Source organism: Gadus morhua, chromosome 13, assembly GCF_902167405.1.
Source record: "Gadus morhua chromosome 13, gadMor3.0, whole genome shotgun sequence".
NCBI lineage: Eukaryota > Metazoa > Chordata > Actinopteri > Gadiformes > Gadidae > Gadus > Gadus morhua.
Window position 1 is genome coordinate 13,572,534 of NC_044060.1, and position 16,685 is coordinate 13,589,218.

The 16,685-nt window shown below is 43.2% G+C and overlaps 1 protein-coding gene across 1 annotated transcript; it reads right to left on the bottom strand.

Moving 5' to 3' along the window:
• Nucleotides 1-3,070: 3,070 nt before the first annotated feature.
• LOC115557502 (vesicle-associated membrane protein-associated protein B) lies at nt 3,071-16,202 on the bottom strand. Its single transcript, XM_030375374.1, has 6 exons — nt 15,937-16,202; nt 13,353-13,505; nt 9,431-9,534; nt 8,106-8,186; nt 6,917-7,096; nt 3,071-5,908 (listed from the first exon to the last, which is right to left on the bottom strand). The coding sequence occupies exons 1-6, from the start codon at nt 15,992-15,994 to the stop codon at nt 5,756-5,758; spliced, it is 729 nt and encodes a 242-aa protein (XP_030231234.1). The 5' UTR covers nt 15,995-16,202; the 3' UTR covers nt 3,071-5,755.
• Nucleotides 16,203-16,685: the final 483 nt, after the last annotated feature.

Consider the following 16,685-nt stretch of genomic DNA (forward strand, 5'->3'; position numbering starts at 1 on the left):
TCATGTGGCTGATGCTCTTTCTGCAGGCTAATCCAGGCAGAGCACATGAACGTCTTCTGGACTGACTCAGTGCAAGCTCTAGGGATGGGCTACAAATGGACTCCTCGTCCATTTGATGGCCAGCCAGACCCCAAGATAGTTTTCTTTCTAGTGGTCGGATGGGGTCGAATACTGTCAACCATGCAGGAATGTGGCATATAAAAAGCATGAGAAGGTATTCGGATGATAGATAGGTCAGTGGTACAATCCTAATTTCATTAGTGCTAGTGCAAAGTGAACTTTAATGAGGTTCGACCTGTCCAACACTAAATATGAATAACCCCCTCATAGAGATACTCAAAGTTCTCATCGAGGCCTATGTGCAAAAAGTGCCATTCTAGTAATTACTCAGACTGATTTACTTAACTTACTTTACTACTCAAGTTTTATACAAAACCTGTTAAACCACATTCCATTTTTCAGTATATTAAACATTTTATATCATCTATTATATCCCCCCATCATCCTATTGAAAAAACAAGGTGCCCATGACGGAATGACTCCCGTGGAAGCAATATCTATTAGATTCGGTTCATCTCAAATCAGATGGTCCACTCCAAAGTATCTCTTCTGAGGTTACGATCACACAAATGATTGGCTGCAGAGAGTTGCTGCGGGGCTTTCCTCCCACACTTCACGGCGTGACTGCCAGTTGTCATCTCTCCAGCTGACGTCCCTCCAAACCTTCTGGCTTGCTGCAAGAGCAACTCAAACAGTCCTGGACTCCAAGGTAGGCCTATCAAGGGTTCTGCCGCAGGCCACCAGAGGCTTGTGGGCGGAGGAAAAAATCAGTGAGATATTTGATTTATCTAGGTCCTAAATGAGTCCAGTGGAACACTTGTTCTGAGAAGCTTTACCCAAAGGCTATTTTATCAAAATATGAATATCATTTTTCTTGTTGATTTCAGTCCGTCTCCAATGGGGGCCGGGGGGGGGGGGGGGGGAGGTTATTTGTATATCTGCATAATTTTGATGATCAAGGCACATGCTAATTGAACCCCTTTTTGAACTGTAGACTATTTTTTAACACCTGGACTATTATTTATTGCTCCTCCGCTATGGAGGAAATATTTATTCATTAATTCTATTCTACTGGTTTGTTATCTGCCATATGTCTAGTAAGGGCTGATGGCCTCTGTGTGTGTGTGTGTGTGTGTGTGTGTGTGTGTGTGTGTGTGTGTGTGTGTGTGTGTGTGTGTGTGTGTGTGTGTGTGTGTGTGTGTGTGTGTGTGTGTGTGTACACTGTTGGGTATGGACACACCCTGCTGCTCCTCTACATGTGAAGTTCCGAACGGAAGAATAATGTTCTTTGAATTGAATAGTTTATAGTGAAGTTCTTGTAGTACACTTTGCGCAGCTCATTCAAATGGTGTGAAATAATGTGAATTCATTAAGCAGGCTTTCTGACTCCCTCCAGATATTAAAAATTCCCTGGCCTAGAGTATGGCGGCAAGTGTGGTCAAACTTGTTGGAGAAATTAAGACTACTTTCTCAAAGGTGATGAGGCAATGCAGTAGGCTAATAGCCAGCCAGCCAACTGCTCCCTTGGGCCCAGCGTTTTACATCAGTACGCTTGAACTGAATACATAAAACTAACGCTTTTTGAACCATCCGCCCTCCTGGTTCCTTAACTTTCCTCAGGCAAGAGTAATCTGCTGGGACCCAGCAGAACCCCCAAGCCCTGTAGTTTCATCCTCAGAAGGCCCCACTTTGCGACATTCCTGTGCGATTTACCTTGGACACGAGGCACGTCCCAGCAGATTACAAACATTTCAATGAATATTGGGCTGTTTCCATGGTTGAATATCCAGCTGTGTCCCACCTTGGCCAAGCTAAACAGCTGAGCGGCGCGTACATACCAGGTCCAGGTGAATCCCCGGGGGGGCTTCCCAACAGAACCTCGTCCAGAGGCTCTTCCACCGCCGCGAGGTGCAGACAGCAACCGTCGCTGGTTGTTACAGATACACCAACACTAAATGAATCAAGTACATTTTTATATGACAACACAGCTGCAGATGTAAAAAGCCAAAAGGTACAATTCATTACCCGCTAGTAACAGTTTAATCCTGTCGAAAACAGTACCGCTGCCAACTCAAGCACAAGGCGAGCGCTTTCATAAGTGACTACTGCCTTGTTAAAGCTCCTTCCTTGAGCTTATGAACAAAGTGGATTAGGGTTGAGGTTTGGGTCTGGCAATGATAGGAAATTGTGTGAAATTGAAGACTGTGATACGGACATGACTGCCTCACAAAGCGGTGGTGACGATTCTCAGGTTTCAATGCTATCCTCAGATGATTATAGCACATGTGCGTGTATGCACAGGGCTGTGTGGTTGGCTCATGGCTATATTATGGATACATGAGGACACATGCCACGCCCTTTGTCTTTGACTCGTAGCTATGGTCCATCTTCACTGGGAGGGTCCTAGGCACCCTCAATATTTACCAGGAGGTCCATAGCTACTGCCCATCTTTACCATAAGGACCTTAGCTAGGGGCCATCTTTACCATAAGGGCCTTAGGGGCCCATCTTTACCATAAGGGCCTTAGGGGCCCATCTTTACCATAAGGGCCTTAGCTAGGGGCCATCTTTACCATAAGGGCCTTAGCTAGGGGCCATCTTTGCCAAAGGGCCCATTTTTACCAGGAGGGACAGCCTATAGCTAGGGTCCATCTCCACCAAGAGGGCCGGCTACCGTCAATCTTTACAAGGAGGGCCCTAGCTATGGTTTATCTTCCCCAGGAGGGCCCCAACTGCACTCTATTTGAAATTGTGTCAAATTTTCCATTCACACAATACTTCTAGAAAGAGCTCACATTTGTGTGGGCTTAGCCAAATGGCATGAGCATAACTGGGATAGAAGCCATTGATAACAGTTTTTCTTTCTGCAGATTTGGAGACCCTTCCTTTCCCGGCAGATGGTAATTCAGACAATGGGGTAGACCTGACCCAACCTCCTTACCTCTGTGGCTGCTGGATCCGGCCATGCGTGGACAGACTCATAAACCAAACGGAAATAAGAACGTACAAGGTCATGTATGGGGCTTTATTTACTTAATTTATTTAGATGCTACATAGTCCAACAAGGTTGGGTTGAATTTTTATACACCAGAGACAACTTGACTAGGAATATTCTTCTTCTCAGATAGACGTATTTATTTATTTACTTACATACAAAACAGTTGCCCGACTGCTTATGGTGATCACGGTGATGGTCTGAGAGTCCAGGATAGGCCAGTGTAGTGTTTTCCTTTTTTATACAACCAAATGAGCACCAAATCAGCTAGTAACTGCCCTTAATTGTTATCTGTGGATAACCAAATCAATATTTTACAGTATTGGGGAAGAAGGGGATAATTAACAAAGTATTGGATACGTCGGGTTATCACAGGTATGTGACATTCAAATCATGTCCATGAATGTGTAAAACTTTCCTTGGCAATGCCTTATGTGGCAAAACCTAACCATCTGCTAGGCCCTGTCCCAAAGGTAAAAACCTAAACAAACAGTCAGATTAAGAAGTAAGGGCAGCTACTATTTCACTGGCATCTGTTCACATTCAAAGAAACGTAGGTAATGTACTGCTCATGCCCTCCACGTCTAAGCAGGAAGACATCCTCATAGTGATTAGAAAATAAAACCCCTTCACAGATACAGGAGAAACACGTCTACTGTCTATTTTTACATCCTCCCCCACACGCCCTCGTACATGTACAAACCTAAATCGCAGATCTTTTTTATTTATTTTATTTTGACAGAAGACAACGTCACCCTTTCTGGTTTAACCCTCTGCTTGTGTCAAGCTGAGGCGATGGGACAACATACTTTAAACTTTTCTTTTTCACTTAAATAATGCAAAATGGAGCACCATTTCTGGGCTCTAAACTGCCACCTTCTTCTCAGTCCTTCCTGGTGTTACGCACATTGTTATGCAAATTAGAACAAAGTATTATATATATTTATATATATATTCTTTGACAAGAAAAAAAGAAAAGAACCCATGACATTTGAGAGGTAAATGGCCCAAGATGGTCCCTCTAAAATCCCCTACCCCAAAATAAAATCACTTCAAAAAAAGACAAGTGTTTCAACCTCATTACATCTTAAATTAAAACAGACCTCAACTGCAGTGGTGGATGAATGGGTAACGGTGAATGAGGTGCTGCATGGTAAGCAGGAGCACTCATACAGCGTGCTGGGCACGCCCCAACACCGTGGATACCGTGTCACACGGCCCGTACTCAACAGTATCATGACAGATGCATGGCTCGGGAGGAAAAAACTAACAAACATGACAAAAAAAGTGTCCAGGTCAAGAGTAGTTCGGCGGATAAAGCCTTGGATACAGACTGCGATTGTGGCTCTCACTCACACACACACACACACACACACACACACACACACACACACACACACACACACACACACACACACACACACACACACACACACACACACACACACACACACACAGCCATTTCAAACATCCTAGTAACCAATGGTCACAAGGATGAAAACTTATATCAATCTAATCCTTAAATAAATTATTTATAATATACCAATCCAGAGCTCCTTATTTGGTTAGCTGCAGTGTTCTTAAATGCCTTGATCCGAGCAAGACATTATGAAAAATAAAGAATGCAGAACAAAATAAAATAATTAGGATTGAGATGTGCAAACCTACAGTGAAAGACATTGTTATCACAAAGATAAAAAGCAACCCATTTAGCTTCAGAAATCCACATCAAACACTGTGGATGCATGCAATCAAGAATTTCCAAACGAGGACTTGGAGAGCAGAAAGAAAGAAATAGGCCAGAACAGTAAAACATAAATAATTTATATTATGATTAGGAGATATATATAGATATATAGATATATTTATATCTATAAAGAGAGAGATTTAGCAAGGTTGTTCTCCAATGAAAAATGAGCCGGTCTTTACAAAGCCTCTGATTGGAGGAGTCAGTTTGATTGACAATAGCCCTATGTATGAGCCCTACCATCGCTCTGGAATTTTAATGTCTAAATTCCTTCCTTAAAGAGAGTTAAGCAGGAAGGAACACTGGAAATACTGTACAGTTGTAAGGGGGATGGATCATGTGTATGCAGGCTCTGTGGCCTCCCGTTGCTTAGCAAAAGAAACAGTGGTGCGCTTTGATAACATTCACTCAATGCAAATAACCCCCGCTGCCTGTCCCCACCGTCTCTGCCACCACAACCGTGCCAGTGTTACAATCTCCCTTGGTCTGACTCACCGGCGTTAAAATTACAATTTCACAACGCAAAGAGCACCCCCCCCCCCCCCCCCCCCCCGCAGCCCCGGCCACACACCCACCCCCGGAACCATCACCAGTATGTCTGAACGTGGAAGGGAGCCAAAATGATTATGTAGCGACTACACAGCGGCAAGACCTGTTGGGTTTGTTTGCTCATGACATGTTGACTCGTATTTCTTGCGTCGTGTGTGCGCACGCGCGTGTGTGTGTGTGTGTTGATTTATACATAAATGAGAATGAAAACTGGTACACCTCCCTCTGCCCCTCCCCACCCACTGATATGGCATTTCTGATCCAAAAATCCCTAATCCGGGGTTGGTTTTTCCTTCGCCACCCTTTCCCCAACCACCCAACCCCACCCCCTCCAGAATGCATGCTGCCGGCCGGGGGCCCCCCAGGGGGGGGGGGGGGGGGGGCCGTCTGAGCCACACAGCGCTCTACAAGACCAGTTTGCCCACGATGACGCCCACCACGAAGAAGAGAACGATGAGGGCCATGCCGCGCACACTCAGCCCCTCCTCCTTCACCGCCATCGAGGAGTGCTGGGACGACATCATGTTGCTCTTCCTCATCCGCAGGCCATCGTCCTCCTAAACGGGGGGGGGAATATAACACAAGTGAATAAAAAAATAAAAAGGCAATGGAGTGAGAGAGGGAGGAAGGGAGAGAGAGAGAGAGAGAGAGAGAGAGAGAGAGAGAGAGAGAGAGAGAGAGAGAGAGAGAGAGAGAGTGAGGGAGGGAGGGAGGGAGGGAGGGAGGGAGTGTTAACCGGTTGAAGAGATAAGGCCGCTGACACGTTGGAGAATCCAGCAGGAAACAGGATCCGTTCAAATCTCCAACACACTCGCTCCCCAAAGACGGGGAAAGGCGCCAAGACTTTACACACCTCACTTCCCACCAGCGGGCGAGGCGGTGCTGGGTGGATGTGTGGCCGGGGAGGGAGGGTCGTAGATTGGGGTGGGTGTGAGCGCATGAGGGGTTCTCTGTTAGTTCAAGCCCAGACTCGAATCGGCCAGCAGTCGTTCTGCCTCTGGCAATACTTAAATGGGAGGAGGAAAGGGGGGGGGGGGGGGTCCAAGGGGCTGCTGTGAGTCAGGAAGGGGGACTCTTACTTGGCTGTCTGTGGTGTGCATGTGCAGGGTGTGTGTATATACGTGTGTGATTCATCGCCGGCAAACCTCAAAGGCCCTGTACTAGACCCAGCTCTGGCGATTGTGATTGATGGCGTACTCATCGATGGGCAAAAAGAATGCATTATGGCCTTAAGACCCAGGGATCTGCAGCTGGTTATGGCTTGGCAGTCTTTACTACAGTGTAACAGCAAAGGGGCATGGGGGAGCACATTAAGATTATTTAGTGCATCTCAACTTGTGTCAGTCAAGCATCCCATAGTAGATTCCATCCCAACTGTAACTACAATAATAACATTAAATCCAAATATTGAATGTTATGACGTATGATGTAAAGACTTGTTAACGCTACTGACACAAGTCTTTGACTCCATCTGCAGACTGTGTAAATACCCTGGATCCACCCATGGTCCACATCCTTCCACGAGCTAGGGGGGGCTACATGAACGTGTGGTGAACAGAACGCACCCTGATCTGTTTGTTCTCTTCCCGTAGCCTCTGAGCCTCCATCTGCAGCCGCTTGCACTCCTCCATCACCTTCTTCACCTCCCCGTCGTCGAGGGTGGAGCTCATGGACCTCATGGACAGAGTGGAGGACTCGGACTTCAACAGGCCGGAGGACATCACCTTGTTGGAGTCCATGTCATGCTGGGAGAGAGGAAGGGAGTGGGAGAGGGGGAGGGAGAAGGAGGGAGAGAGCGAGCGAGACGTTAAAAACAGACACAATGTCACAGGTTAATGCTTCCATGGGGATTCCTGATTGAAAAGAGTGGCATACTATTTCCTCATTGTCCAAGGTAAAGGGTAGCATGTACTCACAGATAATGCTAGAGTAACATAGGTACAGCATATAGGTTCAAGACACTCATGTATAGAACCTATATCTTTTCACAAAGCATGCACTCAAATTACAATTGGCTAAAATGTCCACTGAGCTTCCTCAATCTGGATATGGAACACACGCATATTCATCCTCATCATCAACATGTATTTCAGCAAGCATGTTAATTGAAAACTAATTCATATTTTAAATGAAGGCCTCTCAAGAGGCAAACGATCTCCTTTTGGAACGGGCCGGTATTTATTTATTTTTAAATACAATATATATCACGCACATGACACATACAGTGGGCAGCCATGATGAAGAAGGCCTGTTCTCTGGGATCTGATGTCTCTACAGCTGCTTAAGGTTTGAGTATAATCAAATGGACACCTCGTGGTGTGGTAAATAAACAGAGCAAGGGGTCTCAATGGAGAGATGAGGCAGACAGAGACGGACACAGAGAGAGGAGAGTAATTCCTTTAACCACCTACTGTGTCATTTAATAACTTGAATTTGATACCGTTTTACGTTAGGTGTCCCTCAGACAAGGTACTGAATAACTATTTTTTAACACTGTAGTGGGGATTTGATCTATTTTCAATTGAATATTATTTAGCTTTCATGTCGGACTGGCAATAGGGAGGGAAAGGAAGAAGTGAGAATGGATAGATGGACAAGAGAAAACCAGTGAACGATGTGAGTAGGCGATGGACGCTGGCCGCAGAGGGGTTAAGGTGAAGCCTGTACACGATGTGACGGGCCGGCTCCTGGTGGAGAGACGAATAATGGGAGAGACGGACGAAGCGGGGAGAGCAGGGGAGCACATGTGCTTACCGTTTTATCGTTCTCCGCTGGAAGCTCAAACACACACCTCAACTTGGAGTCCATCAGCTCGTCTGGCTTGGCCTCCTTCCACTGTGAGACACATCAAATGGAGATTAGTTTTGACAACAGCCATGATAACAGGTCAACTCAACGGCTCTCCCATCAACAGCTCTCAATTCAACTTAAACCGAAACATCTGTAAAGCTTCATGTTTGTTTCGCACTGCAATAACCTCATACTGTTTCTTAAGATGACGTCATTCCCCGAGGTCATGATTAGAGTCATTTCTGCATGGATGTCCAACAGTGAATAACGTGTTGATTCATGATCACATTTGAAATGAAAGCCGACTGCTTATGGACTAGGATTTCTGTGCCGTTTCTTGGAAAAGTTAAGAAATTGTAGATTTCCGACACCGCAAGGCTGAGCCAAGGTAAGATGAGATTCGTTGCCGAATGAGGGCAACATTCCTCTCACGGCCTCTTGGTGTTAAAACGCGAAGAGAGAAACAAAGAGAAACCATCAGATTCAACAAGTGCCAATTACCACAGCTTTTGGACATTCCTGTTGTTCTCTAGGTCTGCATCTCTTGTGGAACAGAAAAGTGCAGATATGTATGACTTGGTGGATCAGTACTATCCATTTTACTACCATCAACACCCCACCTCCTCCTCCACACACAGGCCCGGACCCTCACAACCGTGTCAACTATGTCACAGTTGTGTGTTGCACAACACCACTCCCTACGCCTGCAATATGTCAATGTTGTCCAACTCCCTTGTCTCGATTCCCTGCCATATCCTAAACACACCTGTCAGACAGAAAATTGAATTGCCTTAAATATGATAACATTAAATGATCTATTACGCAAGGGAAGGACCACACACACAGACACACCCACACCCACACCCACACTTAATGTTTACATCACTTTTTATTGCACTTTATGAGGAAGTTAATTTACAAAACATGCAGAGATAGTATCTTAATGTCACTGTGTCTTTGTTTTTTCTTTTGAGTAAATTCATACTTTTTCAGCTGCATCATAGCTAATGAAAAAGGGTATACAAGAGTGAGAGCCCAAGTTCTGTTTCTGTGCAAGGTTAATGTATTTTTTATGATATAGTAAAAAGCCCTCTTAGTTCAGAAATTTGCTTTTTGCTCTGGGAAACAAAATTTGGTCAAGATGTGGCAACTACATCAGGACAATGTTGGCAACAGAACACCTATGCCTTGCTTACACTTTTAAAGCTATACCTGGAGCCTGTAGTGACAACTGACACACTAGAAAAAAAATAATGGTTATGCAAGGTGAGAAGAAAACGTAAACTTACCACTCCCTCCATATCGATCATGTCTGGCGGTGCCAGCATGGACTGGACCATGAACTTATGTTTGCTCTTCTCATTCGGATCATACTCGAAAGGTTGCAGCATAACTGAAAAAAAAGGGAAATACAAAAGTTGACATCTGAGAATTTTGAAATTGTTCTTGCTTCCTTTCGCTAATCATCATATACTTTTTTAATTTCCTCTGACACATTGGGTACAATCAGGGAGGCTATGAAAGAATCGGTTTTAGTGAATGAAAAGACTGAAAAACTGCAGAATGCCATCACTTGAGGAATGCTGCTGATCAGGCCCAGCAAGCTCTTACAATCCTTTCTATCCTCAGCCAGCGGTTCCACATCAGCTTTCCGCACTAAAGAGGAATTAGCGAGTATCGAATGCCCGCAGATTTGTCAAACAGAAAACTAGGCTTAACCATTCAAGGATGGACTCCTACTTAAACGCCCTCGTTTGTTGGGAAATACGGTGGAGATCATTTACTTCCATGTGCATGCTACCATGACAGGAAAAACAGTGATGGATCCCCAAATATCACAGGGAGGGGTGTTTGTGTGTGCGTGTGTGTGCAGGGTGGGGGGGATGATGGCTCTGCCAGCCTCCAAGCCTGTTGCTTCTCATCTAAAATATTACATATTGCTCTAATGGAAAGCAGGCGTTTCGGTGGAATACTACTTAAATCCATCACCACATCAGTTCACTCAGTCACTTGTGTGTTATTTGATGTCAATCCAGGGGCCAAAGAGGCATTTTATGTCTGTAATGATGATTTACGATGATCACTTTCTCATGTCGAGTATCTCGGCCACGAGAAGCTCGCTGTCAAGAGGGAACATGAAATGGCTCTTGATCGGTGATCTCTTTTTTTCCCTTCTGCCCTTTATTACTGTTGTTAAAGAGGAGTGAGATTGGAACTCAATAGGCACAGTTTGACATCAATGCCAGCCCCAATGTGCAATGCGTGTGTGACTCTTTGGCTTTCATTAGAAAAAAATGACCTCTTAATTTCAAAGTCAGAGTTGGAGTTCTCAGATGTGGCCACCAGGACGGTTCCCACATATATGGTACGTGCCAATTCTCCCTGGAGTAGAAAACCTCTGCGTTGCAGTGCCCCATTACAGCAATCAAAGCAGTTCAATATCACAAACCAGAAACAGACGGCAAGAACAGATTGAGAATGTCCTGTTGCAGTCAGACCCAATTTGCACAGCCATCCACCTTGGGTCCGAGGGGACAATGCTGGGGAATGGAGGCAGGAAGGCTTGTTAGTTATTTGAGAAAAAAAAAACAGAATAGCATAAAGGGGTCTGAATTTGGTCAAATGGAAAAACCAGAAAGAAAAAAAATCACAGACATGGATTATTCTTTGATCTGAAGACTTTAAGCAGCCTTTGGAAAAGGGGTTCTTATGCTAATGATGGTATTTCATATTTTTACTTCAGAGTGCAATCATTCATTAACGTCATAGTTGCTAATTGTAGTCTGCATGCAAAGCCAAGACATGTTTTTCGGGCTGTTTGTTGTTGATGAATTGAGCGATAAATAGGGAAAGGGAAGGAGGTGATAGGAAGTTTCCTTTAAGCAACTAATTAATGGTGTCCCGAGAGAATAGATGGTACAGCATCAATTAGATATTTACCGTAAAGCATTTATACGAGGGTCTGCTACAACCATACCCCCAACCCGTTTGCAACAACAAAGTATGATAAAAAGAGGCCTTGATCAACAACCTAAGAAACCTCTTTCTACTTAACACGTGCAAAGGAAGTTTGACCCGTGCCCTGCAAGTCGTCCTGGTACATCACTATTCAGGAAAAAAGTGGTCAAAGATCAGCATACTGAGAAATTGAGAGTGTAAACTACACTAAAATCAACATACAAGTTCTTAAGACATAGGCCTTTAGGGGATAAAACACCCCATGTAGGCCATGCCATTTTTTTTTTATTTTTTTTTGACATTTCAGCCCTGAACTTCTGCTGTTAGACTTCTGATTGTGTTCTCATGGGTCCCTCTCATTCAATAAAATTCATTAGCAAGAAGAAAAAAATATCTAAAACGTAACTAATCTATTCCACTGTGGTAAGTAACCACCAGCCACAAAGCCAATGCTGGTAAGTTTTGACGGGTGCTGGTAGGTTTTGTCATCGCCGCCAGGGATTCTGGTGGGTTACCATCCATCATTAAGAAGTCATACTCCATTAATACAATCCCAATGCATGATGAAACCAGCTGTTCATGCAGGATGGCAAAATACATTAACTAAGCATCCTGCCCCGTTATTCTGACATGTCATAATAATGTAAATAATGCATGTAATTGGTGATAGGTATTAGCCTAAATCGTTTGCAAATGACACATTTCCTGTGCTGTCATAGTGCGGACACACTTTAACTGAGCTCCCTGGAAACTATGGCTGCTGCGTTGACATGCTAATGAGGATGATTGCAATAAAAGTTATCCGTCTTTCTGACCGAGAGTGTTAAGATGACCTGTGGGACAAACATTCCATGTACGAATTTCTGAATTTTTACCAAGGAACGGATCAATATTGGTCAACATAAGGGTTGTGGAGGTGTTCATACCGCATAATTTTTTCCACTGGACACTGCATAACAACAATTAAGCTTCCACCACCGAGCCAACACATGACACATCAAAGATTGGTAGGTATCCAGTGGCAGAGCGCTGCCTTTTTACATTTTGACAGAAGGAAATTTCGACACTGCTATTTATACTGTTCTGCTGAGAGCAAGTAGTCGGAGACTCAACTGCAGGGCACATTTCAGGGGGTGTGAGTGATCTGCTGCAGTCGTAGAGCTGACTGTTACTTAATTTAAGCCTGGATATTTGGTTGGACAAGTCATTTCAGTTCATATTCTTGAGGGATAGGGGACTATTTTGTATTTTATCTTCATGTTATATTTATGAATGAACACAGCAGGACATGGATACAAAGTGCATACAATGACGATAGTGTTATGGCTTGCTCTCAATATTTGAATTGAATACTTGTTCTGCGTCTACTGGCGTGGCAGACTTTATTGCAAAATAACTGCAATAATAACTGCACCAATGCATTGGGTTTGAAATGGGTGTTGGATGATACATAGCTGTTTTCCAGGAGCTGGTTGTATTTCGTTGGAAGTACGAAGTAGAAACTTACAGTAGGAGTTGGCATTGGAAAACATGACACTAATTCTAACAAAACCCTGCAAATACTGCAGGGTTTCTCTAAGGACCATGGGGTGTTTGCAATTTTGATATACATCACCTGAAAATTCGACCAAACACCCTAAGACATCCTATAGGAGCCCTGTGCCTTTGACTGAAATTAGACGAGCAAGGTTAAGGATTGTACTTGGCTTACTGTCATGAGACTAAAAGTCCCATGCCATTAGTTCACTTCAACGTCTTGAAGTGGACTAATCAGGTGGATAAATGTCGACAGCAAAAAATCGGACGGTGCAGAATTGTAAGCCACTGGTGACTACCATCACAAGTTGAAAGTGTTACCAGATATGCTGGTTTGTAAAAGGAGTCTATGCATGTAAATAGCAGAAGTGGTGAAGCATTGACACCCGAGACGGTATCCGTCTCCTTCACCTAGCACCACTGTGTAAAATGTCTGTTAGGGGGAGAGCAAGGGGGTGAGAAGGCCAAGGAGTATCTTGTACCTATGCTCGATACTACCAGTGTGTGCTCCTGTTTCTGGGCATGCAAGACGAATAATTGTGACCTGTAACACTTTACACCAATACCTCTGCCTCAAAACAACACTCTGACCATATTGTACTCTTAAACAATAGGACATAAGGATAGGCTGCAAGGCCTTTAGAGAACCAAGAGCAGTGTAAACTGCTATGGCCTTATGGCCTTTTTGTGGCCTATTGCCACTCTTGGGATCATTACCGGAGACATTGATTGAAGTGCCGGCATCGATGATGCCGCTGTTTGGCCGGACACAGTACCGGCGAGGGGCTGTCGTCTTCACCTTGAAACACACATTCCGGTCTGTAGGGTTTGAGAGCTTGAGGGTCGTGGTGACCACGTCTGAGAACGGACCTGTGTGGGTAAACATGAGCAGAATTGAAGAAAGTTGGATTGAAAGACACATGGGGGGGCGGGGGGGGGAGGGCATTATGATGGAATAACACATCAGCACTTTTGAGGGCAATATTCTCAATGTATTTTTTCCATGCTTAAATCGCATGCTCTTCACTTTTTTACCAAGAAAGTCATAAAAGAAACATGAGGTCTCTCTGTGCCATTTTTCTGCTTATTGGGTTAGAGACCTAGTTAGTTGTCCTCCTTAGTTCAAAATTGTTTATTTATTGGTTGGGTATTGATAAAAGGAAGACTGCACTGCATACCCATCATTATTATATTAGTTTAGCAGATCTTGTACTAAAAAGCATGACCACATCTCTGATGGTGGGTATGAAAGACCTGTCAACTAAATCCTTGGCTTTCCCCAGAGGAAAGGATTCAACTAAGTTAACCTCATCACAGCCAAACCAATAAGAAACCATTAGACATTAACAAACGTAACCCATCTCCTTAGCTGTCTTTAATGTAAATGAGAATGTACATTTATTTGTACAGTTAAAAAACAACAACAGTTGACCAAAGGGTAGATGGGTCGACAACTAATGACTTATGACTAATGGGTAGATAAACATTGATTGATTGCCCATTGGTATATGTTGACCTAGCGAACAATAAGACTCTTGTAATTGTGCTGTAGTAGTTATTATGTCATACGAATTGGCATATGTGGTGAGGTCAAAGAGTATTTCTGGTAGTACTGATAAAAATGAGGGCAATCAAACTCAAGATGTGATAAACAAGATGTGACAAACATTTATCAAAACAATTGCAAAAATTGCCAATGCAATTAGTAGTAAAACTGGAACTGGCCACATTATTTATTATTTATGCCATCATGATATGTCTATTTTCTTGAATCTACTGATAAAATAGCACACAGCAATAAATAAATATGGTAACTCTGATATCCAGGTTAATTATATGAATTGCATTTATATGAAAAGCATTTTGTGTCAGAGTGACTTTTAGTCATAGTGTTGATTTTACTACTATGCCCTGCTCTAGAGTGAGTTTGACTTGCGGAAAAATGAACGGAACTGACTGAAAATAGAATATAGTCTATTAGCCTAATCCCGGACAGGAAATTAGGATGGGTACATGCGTTATTTTATAGATATAAAAATGCAGTCAAAAAACATTTAAGCTGAAAATCAATGTTAATGTCATCGTTAAACATTTGTCGTAGATTGTTGCTGCTAACTTGGCTCAATTTCTATGAGGATCCAATTTACTACTGCTGTAGTTCTACATCTAATGTTAAGCATTTGCAAGCCATTCTTTGTAAATGGGTATAGGCTACCAGACAATGATCACATGCCAGAAGGAAGTTCATATATTGTGGCTGATGATTACGGTCCAAGAGACCCTCATTTATGAATTGTTTTTTTGTCTTATATTGTAAATATATCAAACACATAATATATCTTCTTTTAGTAAAAAAAAAAAAAAAGTCAACAAGCAGAAATACTGTGGAATCAAGATAGTGATTGGTGGAAATATTTACTAAACTTGTAATCAAAATGACGAAAATTATGTTATGATGCTCCTTATGTCTTTAGGTCACGTGGTTTAAGTGACCCAAGCAAAGACTTCCAACCTGAAAATATACGGGCTACCATACTGTTATTACGTTTACACAAGCATCCACGTGTTAAAGGAGAAAGAATTGCTTCCACGGACACATCGAAACCCAACAATTCTCTTCAGCCTTAAGTCTAAGGTTAAGTTTAAAGAAAATTAAAATAAAACACAGTATTTTCTAAAACTACACAATCGTTTCCATTACCAATAATGGTGCACGGTTTAACACTAGCAGGGTTTGCCTGGCAATGTTGCGTTTACCACTGACAACTCTTCAGCTGACAAGCCAGTGTATGAAGAAACAAGGGCATTACAGTTTTTTCCATTTTAGTTGACAGCTCCCAGCTGGGTGGCAATCTGACATACACAGCCAATCAGAGACCACGCTAATGCTTGTTAGCTAAACCTAAGGATATAGCCGCCACTGTTGAGTACACTGTATATATTTGAATGACAGTCCTCATTATTTCGTCATGTTTCTTCCATATTGTAACATTTAAATTGGTTTTCATTTGCAAACTGCTTGGTGATTGTTGCTACACGAGAAATGTATAATACGGCCTTGCTAGCAGCGCAAGCTAATCCAGCTAACTAGCTAGCTGTCATGTCCATTGCTCGAGCTAGCAGCTGACCTGGCGTTCGTCCTTATAACGTGCTTTGCAAAAAATATTAAACGGACACATTGCTGTATCAAGCACTGCAGGTTATCCTCGATTTGGCGACCATAAGCCAGTAGTCCATACCCTGGTTGCAGAACCCCCCCCCCCACCCCCCTTGATGTCCAAGCTGGGCCCTCCCCTCTTACCTCGGAATTTCAGTTCGTGCTGAGGCTCCAAGAGCAGAACCTGTTCTGGCCTCGCCATATCCCAACCACTCAAACGAGATTATCGCAATGCAAGCAGTTCAGGCAGGTGAGTCGTATTACAGTGTTTTTAAGTATTTCTACGTCTAGAATTATTCTATAGGATAATTAGCCTTGGTTACACTGCCCCCGGTCACTGGTGCTATACTCGAGCTACTAGCGGCTGTTGTGATGCAGCAGGAAGGGAGTGAGAGAGGCTTGTGCGACGTCATTGCCCCTGCATACTTGCATAGCCACTCAACAGGGAGTGTGTGAAAGGGTTGATTCAAGAGTTAAGGCTGAGGTAAAGGCCATTAACCAAGGGCGAATAAAATAAGCCCCTCATCCCTAGATATTTTATATTGTCAATGAATTGCTTTGAGAGCCTGTTGTGTTATTATAGATACAAAATATAAATATATTTTTGGGCAAAATGGGGGATACAACAATATTACATTTTACATCTCTCCAGAGTTCAGTAGAATATATCATAATTCAGTTTTATTAATAACGCATTTTAGGCCTAACCCTAACTGCATCATTTAAATAATGAATATGACCACCTAAATTGTATCACTGGTATCTATATAGCTACTACCCCACTGGGAATAGGCCTATGTTAAGTCACGGTGTCAAGAGGTTGTTAAGTGAATGATATTCTGTCCCGGCCCTCTTCAACCCAGACAAATCTCAAATGTCATATTTATATATAT

What these genes read in the sequence shown, in the direction of transcription:
- LOC115557502 (XM_030375374.1), bottom strand. Translation starts at nt 15,994, where the DNA reads ATGGCGAGGCCAGAACAGGTTCTGCTCTTGGAGCCTCAGCACGAACTG. An exon ending in GCACGAACTGAAATTCCGAG is followed by an intron (nt 13,506 to 15,936) that starts GTAAGAGGGGAG and finishes TTACCCACACAG; the next exon opens with GTCCGTTCTCAGACGTGGTC. An exon ending in CACTTCAATCAATGTCTCCG is followed by an intron (nt 9,535 to 13,352) that starts GTAATGATCCCA and finishes CTTTTTTTTCAG; the next exon opens with TTATGCTGCAACCTTTCGAG.